Source organism: Staurois parvus, unplaced genomic scaffold (genome assembly GCF_062004578.1).
Source record: "Staurois parvus isolate SC_StPar_1 unplaced genomic scaffold, SC_StPar_1.0 ptg000444l, whole genome shotgun sequence".
NCBI classification, from domain to species: domain Eukaryota; kingdom Metazoa; phylum Chordata; class Amphibia; order Anura; family Ranidae; genus Staurois; species Staurois parvus.
This window is the reverse complement of record NW_028318240.1, coordinates 1,033,662-1,049,125: the sequence shown is the minus strand read 5'-3', so window position 1 is coordinate 1,049,125 and position 15,464 is coordinate 1,033,662. Positions and strand designations below refer to the sequence as shown.

The 15,464-nt window shown below is 53.4% G+C and overlaps 1 protein-coding gene across 1 annotated transcript in view; it reads left to right on the top strand.

The window, feature by feature from the left end:
- Positions 1-15,464, top strand: part of LOC149453935 (venom factor-like) — a 251,889-nt gene that overhangs the window by 28,957 nt on the left and 207,468 nt on the right. Inside the window, exon 6 of the mRNA XM_089688006.1 lies at positions 14,365-14,444. Within this exon, the coding sequence (XP_089544132.1) occupies positions 14,365-14,444 (80 nt within the window). The remainder of the gene's footprint in view (positions 1-14,364; positions 14,445-15,464) is intronic.

Genomic DNA, 15,464 nt, shown 5'->3' with positions numbered 1-15,464 from the left:
TCGCACAGACACAGAATTGTTACACAGGGACACAGAATTGTTACTGAGGGCCACAGAACTGTTACTTAGGGCCACAGAATTGTTACTCGCACAGACACAGAATTGTTACTCAGGGACACAGAACTGTTACTGAGGGCCACAGAACTGTTACTTAGGGCCACAGAATTGTTACTCGCACAGACACAGAATTGTTACTCAGGGACACAGAACTGTTACTGAGGGCCACAGAACTGTTACTTAGGGCCACAGAATTGTTACTCGCACAGACACAGAATTGTTACTCAGGGACACAGAATTGTTACTGAGGGCCACAGAACCGTTACTTAGGGCCACAGAATTGTTACTCGCACAGACACAGAATTGTTACACAGGGACACAGAATTGTTACTGAGGGCCACAGAACCGTTACTTAGGGCCACAGAATTGTTACTCAGGGACACAGAATTGTTACTGAGGGCCACAGAACTGTTACTTAGGGCCACAGAATTGTTACTCGCACAGACACAGAATTGTTACTCAGGGACACAGAACTGTTACTGAGGGCCACAGAACTGTTACTTAGGGCCACAGAATTGTTACTCGCACAGACACAGAATTGTTACTCAGGGACACATAACTGTTACTGAGGGCCACAGAACTGTTACTTAGGGCCACAGAATTGTTACTCGCACAGACACAGAATTGTTACTCGCACAGACACAGAATTGTTACTGAGGGCCACAGAACTGTTACTTAGGGCCACAGAATTGTTACTCGCACAGACACAGAATTGTTACTCAGGGACACAGAACTGTTACTGAGGGCCACAGAACTGTTACTTAGGGCCACAGAATTGTTACTCGCACAGACACAGAATTGTTACTCAGGGACACAGAATTGTTACTGAGGGCCACAGAACCGTTACTTAGGGCCACAGAATTGTTACTCGCACAGACACAGAATTGTTACTCAGGGACACAGAACTGTTACTGAGGGCCACAGAACTGTTACTTAGGGCCACAGAATTGTTACTCGCACAGACACAGAATTGTTACTCAGGGACACAGAATTGTTACTGAGGGCCACAGAACCGTTACTTAGGGCCACAGAATTGTTACTCGCACAGACACAGAATTGTTACACAGGGACACAGAATTGTTACTGAGGGCCACAGAACCGTTACTTAGGGCCACAGAATTGTTACTCAGGGACACAGAATTGTTACTGAGGGCCACAGAACTGTTACTTAGGGCCACAGAATTGTTACTCGCACAGACACAGAATTGTTACTCAGGGACACAGAACTGTTACTGAGGGCCACAGAACTGTTACTTAGGGCCACAGAATTGTTACTCGCACAGACACAGAATTGTTACTCAGGGACACAGAACTGTTACTGAGGGCCACAGAACTGTTACTTAGGGCCACAGAATTGTTACTCGCACAGACACAGAATTGTTACTCAGGGACACAGAACTGTTACTGAGGGCCACAGAACTGTTACTTAGGGCCACAGAATTGTTACTCGCACAGACACAGAATTGTTACTCAGGGACACAGAATTGTTACTGAAGGCCACAGAACCGTTACTTAGGGCCACATAAACGTTAATCAGGGACACAGAATTGTTACTGAGGGCCACAGAACCGTTACTTGGGGCCACAGAAACGTTAATCAGGGACACAGAATTGTTACTGAGGGCCACAGAACCGTTACTTGGGGCCACAGAAACGTTAATCAGGGACACAGAATTGTTACTGAGGGCCACAGAACCGTTACTTGGGGCCACAGAAACGTTAATCAGGGACACAGAATTGTTACTGAGGGCCACAGAACCGTTACTTAGGGCCACAGAATTGTTACTCAGGGACAGACACAGAATTGTTTCTTGAGGGACACAGAATTGTTACTGAGGGCCACAGAACCGTTACTTAGGGCCACATAAACGTTAATCAGGGACACAGAATTGTTACTGAGGGCCACAGAACCGTTACTTAGGGCCACATAAACGTTACTCAGGGACACAGAATTGTTACTGAGGGCCACAGAACTGTTACTTAGGGCCACAGAATTGTTACTCGCACAGACACAGAATTGTTACTCAGGGCCACAGAACTGTTACTGAGGGCCACAGAACTGTTACTTAGGGCCACAGAATTGTTACTCGGACAGACACAGAATTGTTACTCAGGGACACAGAATTGTTACTCAGGGACACATAATCGTTGAATTAAAGAGTATGTCAGACAACATGCAGAGGAGTGGCAGAGGAGGCAATGTTTTAGGAGCGAGCAGACGTGGCAGCAGAGGAAGGGGTCGAGGCAGCACTATTCGCAGCCAGAGGCCAGTGCTCCCGGTGTCATCCAGCGGTCGTGTCTCCACCGACAACCCTGCCCTCATCGATTGGTTGGCTCGGTCGTCTTCCTCTTCCCAGGTCACCTCTGACACCTACAGCCAACGGTCGGTGGGTACGTCAGACACAACCGTTAGTTGGCATGGCCCGGGAGCAAGCCCACTGAAATCACATGTCCTCTACCTGCCCCTGTCCTTTGCTGTTCCCTCACCAAGCGAAGTATCGCATGCTGTGGGCTCAGCCCCACTGTACAGTGAGGAAGAGCTAACAGAGGGCGGTCAGGAACGGGGGGAGACATCGGCCTTTTCAGCAGCCAGGCGAACAAGTACTGGCGAGGAGAGTGGCTCGGTAGCCGGTCTAGAGACAGGTCTGTCTCCTGACCCACACGCAGCCGAGGGGGCTAGTAGTGAGGCGGAGACCGTACTTGATGATGAGGAGGTTGATCGCACTTGGCTGCCTCGTCGTCATCAGGCAATTTCTTCCGCATCATCAGGAGAAGAGGGTGCCAGCTTGGCAGCGAGCGAAACAGTCGGTGGGTTGCCCAGGAGGCAGCAGGGTCGCATCAGTGTCAGTGGAGCCAAACGTCCACGGAGTAGAGCACCAGCTCCACTGCAGCCTACCACCACGGCCAGTAGTGGTGCCGGTGCGCACAGAGGAAGTAGCAGTCAGCCAGTGAGGAGTAGCGGGGGCAAAGTTTCCTACTCGGTGGTGTGGCAATTTTTCGTCAAGCCGCCCGAGGAAGTAAACGTAGCCGTATGTCGACTATGTGGCCAGAAATGCAAGCGTGGCCAGGGGGCCCATGTTGGGACTACAGCGTTGCGTCAGCATATGCAGCGTCACTATTCGGTGGCCTGGGAAAACCGTGATAAAGATACGGCGGTTCTGCCTGCCCCAGCCCCCGCTCCATCACCCGCTCCGTTACTTGCTCCCTCACCCGACGTCGTCAATCACCCTCTATCAGCCAGTCAAGGCTCCAACACCTCTGCTGAGGGGAGTTGTCGCTCGTTGGCATCTTCCGCTCGTTCAGATGCTCCTTCTCCTGCTACTCCTCTTCTCGGATTCCGTCAACAGTCTTTCTTGGAATCCGTTTCCAAGAGACAACAGTTTGCGAGCACGCACCCGACGGTGCAAAAGCTGAACGTCCTCCTGTCCAAGTTGCTGGTGCTGCAGTCCCTCCCTTTCCAACTGGTGGACTCAGCACCTTTCCGAGAAATGATGGCTTGTGCCGCGCCGCGGTGGAGAGTGCCAAGCCGTCATTTCTTCGCCATAAAGGCAGTGCCAGCCCTGCATTCACATGTAGAAGAGATGGTGGGCCAGTCTTTGAGCATGTCTGTCTCTGCCAAAGTGCACGGCAGCGCCGACGTGTTGAGCTGTAACTACGGTCAGGGACAGTACATGTCATTTACGGCCCACTGGGTGAACGTGGTGCCGGCACAGCCGCACCAGCAACTTGGACAGGTCACGACGCTTTTGCCTCCACGTTTGCACGTCCTTGGTCCAGCAAACATGTCCGCCTCTACCACCTCTTTTTCCGCCGTGTCCTCAGCCGCCACCCCCGTGCCAAGTCCCATTACCCGACCGGCATATCACATGTGCAGGGCGCAACGGTGTCACGCTGTGCTGCACCTGGTATGCCTTGGCGAACGTAGTCACACAGGGGAGGAACTTCTGAGTGTAATGAACAGAGAAATCGACAGATGGCTGTCTCCGCGCAAACTGAAAATCGGAACCATGTTGACCGACAACGGAAAGAACATGGTGTCTGCTCTGCGTCAAGGAAGGTTGTGCCATGCGCCATGCATGGCTCACGTGTTCAATCTGGTTGTCAAGCGGTTCCTAAAATCCACCATCCCACTGCAAGACATCCTTAAAATGTCACGTAAACTGTGCATGCATTTCAGCCATTCCTACACCGCAAAGAACACCCTCCTTGAGCTGCAGCGGCAGAACGGAATTCCACAGCATCGCCTGATCTGCGACGTTGCAACAAGGTGGAATTCAACCCTACACATGTTAGACCGCCTTTACGAGCAGCGAAAGGCCATCACCAATTTCCTGATGTTACAAGCGGATAAAGGTACTCCCCTGTGTAACTTCGATGTCAGCCATTGGCAGCTCATGCGTGACACCTGCCGCTTGCTCAGGCCCTTTGAGGAGGCCACGCTATTCGTGAGTCGGCAGGACTATGGGGTGAACGACGTCATTCCTCTGTTGCACGTCCTGGAACAAATGCTGTTAACAATGGCTGGTCAGGGTGTGGTAGACGTGGCGCACAGATCTCAACGCCACATGACCCCTGTGGGGCCAGGACATGAAGAAGAGGAGGAGGTAGAGGAGGACATTTGTGCTCAGGAATTATTGAGTGAAATGGGTGGTTTTTCCACTCAGCGGACAGGAGTGGAGGAGCAGGAGCATCTGGTAGAGGAGGAGACAGAGGACCCAGACGCACCGTGGCAGTATGCTGTGGAGATGGAGGCAGGGAGTCCCTCGCATTCCTTGGCGCAAATGGCCCATAGCATGCTCGGTTGCTTGCGTAGCGACAGCCGAATAATAACCATCAGACAGAGGGATGACTTTTGGCTGTCCACCTTGTTGGACCCTCGCTATCGTTCCAAAATGGTGGCCTTTTTCACACCTGCTGAGAGGGAGGCCAAAATTACGTACTATAAAAACCACCTATGTAGTCAGTTGGTCTCTGCCTTTGTGCGCCAACGTCCATCCTCAGACACTGTGGGCCCTGTGCGCTCGCATTCCGCTGCCATGGCAGCAGGGGAGGGGTGGGGTGGTAGGAGCAGTGGCAGCTCCACCAGCAGCGGCTGCCTCAGTCTGCAGTCGATGATGAGTAGCTTTCTTCACCAGCGCAGTGAGGAAACTACTAACCAGCCGCAGCAGCAGCAGCAGCAGCAGCAGCAGCAGCAGCATCAGGTGGACCTGGAGCAGGAGCTCAAACAACAGGCTTGGGCCTATTTGGACAGCACCCTGCCAACCGAGGTAGACAATCCCCTTGACTACTGGGCAACGAAACTTGACCTTTGGCCCCAACTAGCTGAATTTGCCCTTGAAAGGCTGTCATGCCCGGCCAGTAGCGTGGCATCGGAGCGCGTGTTTAGTGCGGCAGGAGGTATTGTAACTCCGCGGAGGACACGACTGTCCACCCAAAGTGTGGAGAGACTCACGTTTGTGAAAATGAATCAGGCGTGGATTAGTCTGGATTTCAAACCACCAGTTCCTGACACAACTGACTAAATCCGCCATGAATCATGCCTCTGCCATGTGCCACTTTCAGGTCTCCTCACACACTGCTGGTGTGTTCCATTTTTTGTCATAGGGTGCTGGCAGATTACGGGCCTCCCATTGCTGCTGTCTCCATCGCCACACTCTGCCATGTGCCACATTCAGGTCTCTTCACACTGCTTTTGTGTTGAATTTTTTGACATAGGGTGCTGGCAGATTACGGGCCTCCCATAGCTGCTGCCAGGCCCCTAATCTGCCATGGGCCCCTATATACCGCCTCCTCATGCTGCTGCCAAGTCCAGAGTCTCTCATGGGTCCCTGTACGGCCTCCCATTGCTGCTGTCTCCATCGCCACACTCTGCCATGTGTAACTTTCAGGTCTCCTCACACACTGCTGTTGTGTTTAATTTTTTGACATAGGGTGCTGGCAGATTACGGGCCTCCCATAGCTGCTGCCAGGCCCCTAATCTGCCATGGGCCCCTATATACCGCCTCCTCATGCTGCTGCCAAGTCCAGAGTCTCTCATGGGTCCCTGTACGGCCTCCCATTGCTGCTGTCTCCATCGCCACACTCTGCCATGTGCCACTTTCAGGTCTCCTCACACACTGCTGTTGTGTTGAATTTTTTGACATAGGGTGCTGGCAGATTACGGGCCTCCCATAGCTGCTGCCAGGCCCCTAATCTGCCATGGGCCCCTATATACTGCCTCCTCATGCTGCTGCCAAGTCCAGAGTCTCTCATGGGTCCCTGTACGGCCTCCCATTGCTGCTGTCTCCATCGCCACATTCTGCCATGTGCCACATTCAGGTCTCTTCACACTGCTGGTGTGTTGAATTTTTTGACATAGGGTGCTGGCAGATTACGGGCCTCCCATTGCTGCTGCCAGGCCCGTAATCTGCCATGGGCCCCTGTACCGCCTCTTCATGCTGCTGCCAGGTCCAGAGTGTCTCATGGGTCCCTGTACGGCCTCCCATTGCTGCTGCCAGGAGGCAGCAGGGTCGCAGCAGTGTCAGTGGAGGCAAACGGCCACGGAGTAGAGCACCAGCTCCACTGCAGCCTACCACCACGGCCAGTAGTGGTGCCGGTGTGCATGGAGGAAGTAGCAGTCAGCCAGTGAGGAGTAGCGGAGGCAAAGTTTCCTACTCTGCGGTGTGGCAATTTTTCGTCAAGCCGCCCGAGGAAGTAAACGTAGCCGTATGTCGACTATGTGGCCAGAAAGTCAAGCGTGGCCAGGGGGCCCATGTTGGGACTACAGCGTTGCGTCAGCATATGCAGCGTCGCCATTCGGTGGCCTGGGAAAAACGTGATAAAGATACGGCGGTTCTGCCTGCCCCAGCCCAGGGTTCCATTTTGTCATAGGTTGCTGGCAGATTACGGGCCTCCCATAGGTGCCGCCAGGCCCCAAATCGGCCATGGGCCCCCGTACCGCCTGGTCACGCTGCTGCTGGGCCCACAGTGTGACCTGGGTCCCTGTACGGCCTCCCATTGCTTCCACTCTGCCATGTGCCACTTTGAGGTCTCCTCACACTCCTGCGGTTGTCCATTTTGTCATAGGTTGCTGGCAGATTACAGGCCTTCCATAGGTGCCGCCAGGCCCCAAATCGGCCATGGGCCCCCGTACCGCCTGGTCACGCTGCTGCTGGTCCCACAGTGTGACCTGGGTCCCTGTACGGCCTCCCATTGCTTCCACTCTGCCATGTGCCACTTTGAGGTCTCCTCACACTCCTGTGCTTTTCCATTTTGACATAGGTTGCTGGCAGATTACAGGCCTTCCATAGGTGCCGCCAGGCCCCAAATCGGCCATGGGCCCCCGTACCGCCTGGTCACGCTGCTGCTGGTCCCACAGTGTGACCTGGGTCCCTGTACGGCCTCCCATTGCTTCCACTCTGCCATGTGCCACTTTGAAATCTCCTCACACTCCTGCAGTTGTCCATTTTGTCATAGGTTGCTGGCAGATTACAGGCCTTCCACTGGTGCCGCCAGGCCCCATATCGGCCATGGGCCCCCGTACCGCCTGGTCACGCTGCTGCTGAGCTCACAGTGTGACCTGGGTCCCTGTACGGCCTCCCATTGCTTCCACTCTGCCATGTGCCACTTTGAGGTCTCCTCACACTCCTGCGGTTTTCCATTTTGTCATAGGTTGCTGGCAGATTATAGGCCTTCCATAGGTGCCGCCAGGCCCCAAATCGGCCATGGGCCCCCGTACCGCCTGGTCACGCTGCTGCTGGTCCCACAGTGTGACCTGGGTCCCTGTACGGCCTCCCATTGCTTCCACTCTGCCATGTGCCACTTTGAGGTCTCCTCACACTCCTGCGGTTGTCCATTTTGTCATAGGTTGCTGGCAGATTACAGGCCTTCCATAGGTGCCGCCAGGCCCCAAATCGGCCATGGGCCCCCGTACCGCCTGGTCACGCTGCTGCTGGTCCCCCAGTGTGACCTGGGTCCCTGTACGGCCTCCCATTGCTTCCACTCTGCCATGTGCCACTTTGAGGTCTCCTCACACTCCTGTGCTTTTCCATTTTGTCATAGGTTGCTGGCAGATTACAGGCCTTCCATAGGTGCCGCCAGGCCCCATATCGGCCATGGGCCCCCGTACCGCCTGGTCACGCTGCTGCTGAGCCCACAGTGTGACCTGGGTCCCTGTACGGCCTCCCATTGCTTCCACTCTGCCATGTGCCACTTTGAAATCTCCTCACACTCCTGCGGTTGTCCATTTTGTCATAGGTTGCTGGCAGATTACAGGCCTTCCATAGGTGCCGCCAGGCCCCAAATCGGCCATGGGCCCCCGTACCGCCTGGTCACGCTGCTGCTGGTCCCACAGTGTGACCTGGGTCCCTGTACGGCCTCCCATTGCTTCCACTCTGCCATGTGCCACTTTGAAATCTCCTCACACTCCTGCGGTTGTCCATTTTGTCATAGGTTGCTGGCAGATTACAGGCCTTCCATAGGTGCCGCCAGGCCCCATATCGGCCATGGGCCCCCGTACCGCCTGGTCACGCTGCTGCTGAGCCCACAGTGTGACCTGGGTCCCTGTACGGCCTCCCATTGCTTCCACTCTGCCATGTGCCACTTTGAGGTCTCCTCACACTCCTGCGGTTGTCCATTTTGTCATAGGTTGCTGGCAGATTACAGGCCTTCCATAGGTGCCGCCAGGCCCATATCGGCCATGGGCCCCCGTACCGCCTGGTCACGCTGCTGCTGGTCCCACAGTGTGACCTGGGTCCCTGTACGGCCTCCCATTGCTTCCACTCTGCCCTGTGCCACTTTGAAATCTCCTCACACTCCTGCGGTTGTCCATTTTGTCATAGGTTGCTGGCAGATTACAGGCCTTCCATAGGTGCCGCCAGGCCCCAAATCGGCCATGGGCCCCCGTACCGCCTGGTCACGCTGCTGCTGGTCCCACAGTGTGACCGGGGCCCTGTACGGCCTCCCATTGCTTTCACTCTGCCATGTGCCACTTTGAAATCTCCTCACACTCCTGCGGTTGTCCATTTTGTCATAGGTTGCTGGCAGATTACAGGCCTTCCATAGGTGCCGCCAGGCCCCATATCGGCCATGGGCCCCCGTACCGCCTGGTCACGCTGCTGCTGAGCCCACAGTGTGACCTGGGTCCCTGTACGGCCTCCCATTGCTTCCACTCTGCCATGTGCCACTTTGAGGTCTCCTCACACTCCTGTGCCTTTCCATTTTGACATAGGTTGCTGGCAGATTACAGGCCTTCCATAGGTGCCGCCAGGCCCCATATCGGCCATGGGCCCCCGTACCTCCTGGTCACGCTGCTGCTGGTCCCACAGTGTGACCTGGGTCCCTGTACGGCCTCCCATTGCTTCCACTCTGCCATGTGCCACTTTGAAATCTCCTCACACTCCTGCGGTTGTACATTTTGTCATAGGTTGCTGGCAGATTACAGGCCTTCCATAGGTGCCACCAGGCCCCAAATCGGCCATGGGCCCCCGTACCGCCTGGTCACGCTGCTGCTGGGCCCACAGTGTGACCTGGGTCCCTGTACGGCCTCCCATTGCTTCCACTCTGCCATGTGCCACTTTGAAATCTCCTCACACTCCTGCGGTTGTCCATTTTGTCATAGGTTGCTGGCAGATTACAGGCCTTCCATAGGTGCCGCCAGGCCCCAAATCGGCCATGGGCCCCCGTACCGCCTGGTCACGCTGCTGCTGGTCCCACAGTGTGACCTGGGTCCCTGTACGGCCTCCCATTGCTTCCACTCTGCCATGTGCCACTTTGAGGTCTCCTCACACTCCTGTGCTTTTCCATTTTGACATAGATTGCTGGCAGATTACAGGCCTTCCATAGGTGCCGCCAGGCCCCATATCGGCCATGGGCCCCCGTACCGCCTGGTCACGCTGCTGCTGAGCCCACAGTGTGACCTGGGTCCCTGTACGGCCTCCCATTGCTTCCACTCTGCCATGTGCCACTTTGAAATCTCCTCACACTCCTGCGGTTGTCCATTTTGTCATAGGTTGCTGGCAGATTACAGGCCTTCCATAGGTGCCGCCAGGCCCCATATCGGCCATGGGCCCCCGTACCGCCTGGTCACGCTGCTGCTGAGCCCACGGTGTGACCTGGGTTCCTGTACGGCCTCCCATTGCTTCCACTCTGCCATGTGCCACTTTGAGGTCTCCTCACACTCCTGTGCTTTTCCATTTTGACATAGGTTGCTGGCAGATTACAGGCCTTCCATAGGTGCTGCCAGGCCCCATATCGGCCATGGGCCCCCGTACCTCCTGGTCACGCTGCTGCTGGTCCCACAGTGTGACCTGGGTCCCTGTACGGCCTCCCATTGCTTCCACTCTGCCATGTGCCACTTTGAAATCTCCTCACACTCCTGCGGTTGTCCATTTTGTCATAGGTTGCTGGCAGATTACAGGCCTTCCATAGGTGCCGCCAGGCCCCAAATCGGCCATGGGCCCCCGTACCGCCTGGTCACGCTGCTGCTGGGCCCACAGTGTGACCTGGGTCCCTGTACGGCCTCCCATTGCTTCCACTCTGCCATGTGCCACTTTGAGGTCTCCTCACACTCCTGCGGTTGTCCATTTTGTCATAGGTTGCTGGCAGATTACAGGCCTTCCATAGGTGCCACCAGGCCCCAAATCGGCCATGGGCCCCCGTACCGCCTGGTCACGCTGCTGCTGAGCCCACAGTGTGACCTGGGTCCCTGTACGGCCTCCCATTGCTCCCACTCTGCCATGTGCCACTTTGAGGTCTCCTCACACTCCTGCAGTTTTCCATTTTGTCATAGGTTGCTGGCAGATTAGCGGCCTTCCATAGGTGCCGCCAGGCCCCATATCGGCCATGGGCCCCCGTACCGCCTGGTCACGCTGCTGCTGGTCCCACAGTGTGACCTGGGTCCCTGTACGGCCTCCCATTGCTTCCACTCTGCCATGTGCCACTTTGAAATCTCCTCACACTCCTGCGGTTGTCCATTTTGTCATAGGTTGCTGGCAGATTACAGGCCTTCCATAGGTGCTGCCAGGCCCCATATCGGCCATGGGCCCCCGTACCGCCTGGTCACGCTGCTGCTGAGCCCACAGTGTGACCTGGGTCCCTGTACGGCCTCCCATTGCTTCCACTCTGCCATGTGCCACTTTGAAATCTCCTCACACTCCTGCGGTTGTCCATTTTGTCATAGTTTGCTGGCAGATTACAGGCCTTCCATAGGTGCCGCCAGGCCCCAAATCGGCCATGGGCCCCCGTACCGCCTGGTCACGCTGCTGCTGGTCCCACAGTGTGACCTGGGTCCCTGTACGGCCTCCCATTGCTTCCACTCTGCCATGTGCCACTTTGAAATCTCCTCACACTCCTGCGGTTGTCCATTTTGTCATAGGTTGCTGGCAGATTACAGGCCTTCCATAGGTGCCGCCAGGCCCCAAATCGGCCATGGGCCCCCGTACCGCCTGGTCACGCTGCTGCTGGGCCCACAGTGTGACCTGGGTCCCTGTACGGCCTCCCATTGCTTCCACTCTGCCATGTGCCACTTTGAGGTCTCCTCACACTGCTGGTGTGTTCAATTTTTTGACATAGGGTGCTGGCAGATTACGGGCCTCCCATTGCTGCTGCCAGGCACGTAATCTGCCATGGGCCCCCGTACCGACTCCTCATGCTGTGACGTTTGCAACAAGGTGTAATTCAACCCTACATATGTTAGACCGCCTTTACGAACAGCTAAAGGCCATCACAGATTTCCTGATGTTAAAAGCGGATAAAGGTACTCCCTGTGTAACTTAGATGTCAGCCATTGTCAGCTCATGCGTGACACCTGCGCTTGCTCAGGCCCTTTGAGGAGGCCACGCTATTCGTGAGTCGGCAGGACTATGGGATGAACGAGGTCAAATCGGCCATGGGCCCCCGTACCGCCTGTTCACGCTGATGCTGGTCCCACAGTGTGACCTGGGTCCCTGTACCACCTCCCATTGCTCCCACTCTGCCATGTGCCACTTTGAGGTCTCCTCACACTCCTGCGGTTTTCCATTTTGTCATAGGTTGCTGGCAGGTTACAGGCCTTCCATAGGTGCCACCAGGCCCCAAATCGGCCATGGGCCCCCGTACCGCCTGGTCACGCTGCTGCTGGGCCCACAGTGTGACCTGGGTCCCTGTACCGCCTCCCATTGCTCCCACTCTGCCATGTGCCACTTTCAGGTCTCCTCACACTCCTGCTGGTTTCCATTTTGTCATAGGTTGCTGTATGGCCTCCCATTGCTGCTGGCTCCACCACCACACTGTGGCTCCAAACACTGGTTTTGGCCCCGTGACTGGCCAAATGAGTGAAGTGTGCGGTGATTCTAAGATCGACGGCACTCATCTGCATGTCATACTGACTGACAGTATTATTTCTCTTCCCCAGCAGACTCCAAGGGCATTTAAATTAAAGGTACAGTGTTCTGCACTAATATTAAGTCTCTCTGAAGCCTAGAAACACCCTTTTTTAAGTTAAATTCACAGCGAATTTATTCGACTCGAATCGAATATTGTCCACGAATTCGCCGAATCAGTCGAATCGAATTTTTCATTTCTTCGCTCATCTCTAATTGTGACATTACCATCCCGCCTCTCCACCTCATTCAGTCACAGATGGCTGTGCATTCATTAAGAAAATGTGTTCCCTGAATGGTATCCATGCCAAGCAAGTGTAGCGCTACCCTCTTGAGATCCGCTGTTTTTGGGTCCCTCTTTACTTCCTGCACAGCCAGGCAACACACATGTCCCAACTTCTGTCCAGACACAAAGAAACAGCCCGTGGGATTGTTTTTTTTAATTATGAGGGATTTTAACTTGGATAGGGTAAAGGGGTTATGGGATGCTCAACTACAGTGAAGAATAACAAATGAGGACAATTTCCTTCTGCAGACTATTACAAAAAAGGGCAGATATTTGATTGTGTTCCATCCAGAACTATGACGGTCTTTAGCAAAGTGACAGTTTGCCTAAGCTCTGCATCCCCTTGAGTGGATTTTTAGCAAAGTCCCACCTTGTGAGAGCTCTTAGTCCCCTAGGTCAGGGGTGGGCAAACTGCGGCTCTCCAGCTGTTGCAGGACTACAAGTTCCATTATGCCTATGCAAGTCATAGGAGCCATGCTTGTAACTTCTGGTCTTTGCTATACCTCATGGGAAATGTAGTTCCACAACAGCTGGAGAGCCACAGTTTGCCCACCTCTGCCCTAGGTGAACAACATACCAGCCCACCTTGTTATGGTATCTGATCCCAAGGCAAGGGATTGGGTAAGCTATGAACTGAAGACTTGCCAAGAACTTGCATCCAGAAGACTTCTCCCTTATAGGCCCTGGGGGTGTAGAGGTACCCACACTGTCCTTGTCCTGCAGCTGTGGATAGGACTGCTTTCAGGCCTTCTGCTGGGCTGGTTCCTCTCCAAGATATGCAGGTTGTCCTTCCCTGGTGGACTTCAGGGCAGTGCAGCTCCCTCCTTTAGCTTTCCTCCTACCTCCAGCCTGGAGGCAGAACCCCCCTCCCAGGCTACACAGCAAAACTCCTCAGTACTCCTTCTTAGACCTGACTCCCTTGCAGGCCAAGCTCTGTCATGTTTATGGGGTGGTCTGCCACATTGCCAGGCCTCCTGCCTGGGATTAGTCAGACTCCCATAAATATGCAGATCAACCCCTCCTCACCTCTGCCTGCTGACTTCTAGAAGCTTCTCCAAGCTTCTAGAGCAGGGGGTGGTACCAGAGGACTGACTTGTAGAGCCCTCCAGCTTAACCTAAAGTAACCCTCTGTCTAAACTCAGGCTTCTAGCAAGCCTCTAGCTACACTTAAACTATGTACACTAGAGGGCGATACACAAGCAACTGCCCATATTCACTGATCAGCAGGACAGCTGCTCAGTATGGGTGCTAGAAGCCAGTAGAGATCACTAGAGTAGTGGTGCCTACTTTAGTGATTTTCAGCTTCCACAGGGATCCCACAGCTATGGCACATACATTACGTACATTGGTCCAAGATGGACTGCTGTACTGTAATTATGTAACAATTGACATACCTGGAATTCATCTTTTAAGGTCTCAGACTATTATATTCAAGATTGTACCAGGTTGTTTAAGCAACAGAAAAATGAGAAACCAAACGGTTTCTAAAATTGCAGTTTTTATTTTTGTCCATAAAGCCCATACTGAACTACTGGGCATTCCTTGAAGAACAATGTGCTCAATGATTTATTGCTTTTGTCCTGTTTGTTCTTATGGTTTACATCCTTCATACTGATAAACAAAGATGACAATATTGGTAAAATGACCAAAATCAGACAATGATTTAACTTTTCTTTCCTATTAGTTTTGGCATCTGGACCATCTCCGCCAAGTTTGAAGGCACACTTCATGAATACACTACCAACTTCGAAGTGAAAGAGTACGGTAAGGAAATCTATTCAGACTCCACATACAGTGCCTGCAACTGGGTTTCCCAGCCTTTAATAGAGGGCCCAAGCCGTTGACGGGCAATTACGGGGCAGTTCTAATAATTTTGATGGATGCATTTGGCATGCGGCACCACCAGCCAATTACAATATGCTGAGGCAAACTTGCAACAATATGTACAGACCTGAGCAGCTGTTAGGTGCCTTGTAGAATAAAAAATGAGCATCGACTGCCTGTTTTTTCCACCCCTTTGACACTTGTGTGAGCTTAGCCTATCATATAGTTATGTGTATCTAAGGCAGCCTATAGATGATTCAATTTTCTTTCCTTCCAACACAGGTGGAAGGAAGGAAAATTATCTGATTCCCCCATCAACATAAATAGGGTGGGAGGATGGGGTCAGCGTGGGGAGCCTTCCTGGTGGCCAGAACACAATGATTTCTGCTAGGGGCAATAGCTGCTGGCAGTAATCACATGTAGACAAATCCAACAGACTGGTTGTACCCAAGTTGATCGATGGATCGACTTGGGTGCAATCAGCCTGCCCATATATAGATCAAATCTCAGCCGCTCCTTACTGAACAGAATGGCGAATTTCAATTCATGTATGGCCAAATTTAGATACTCCATAATTTCTATCCAATGTTCATTTTTGAAGGTAACAAATAGTCATCCAGGGCAGATCAGAAGCAGAAACAATATTTCAACCAATCAAAGGTTAAATTATTATTCCTGAAATACATTTAGCCCTGGTTTACACCGATATAACTTGTCCTGCGATTTGACAGTTCAAATCAAATAGTTAAATAGTAAGTCTGGCTAAAAAAAGACAAAAGTCCATCCAGTTCAACCATAGAAAAAAAAAAAAGTTATACCGGTAATCCTAATAATCCTATACCCACAGTTGATCCAGAGGAAGGCAAAACAAACCCAGCAAAGCATGATTCAATTTGCTCCTGCGGGGGAAAAAATTCCTTCCTGATCCCCCGAAAGACAATCGGATATTTCCTGGATCCA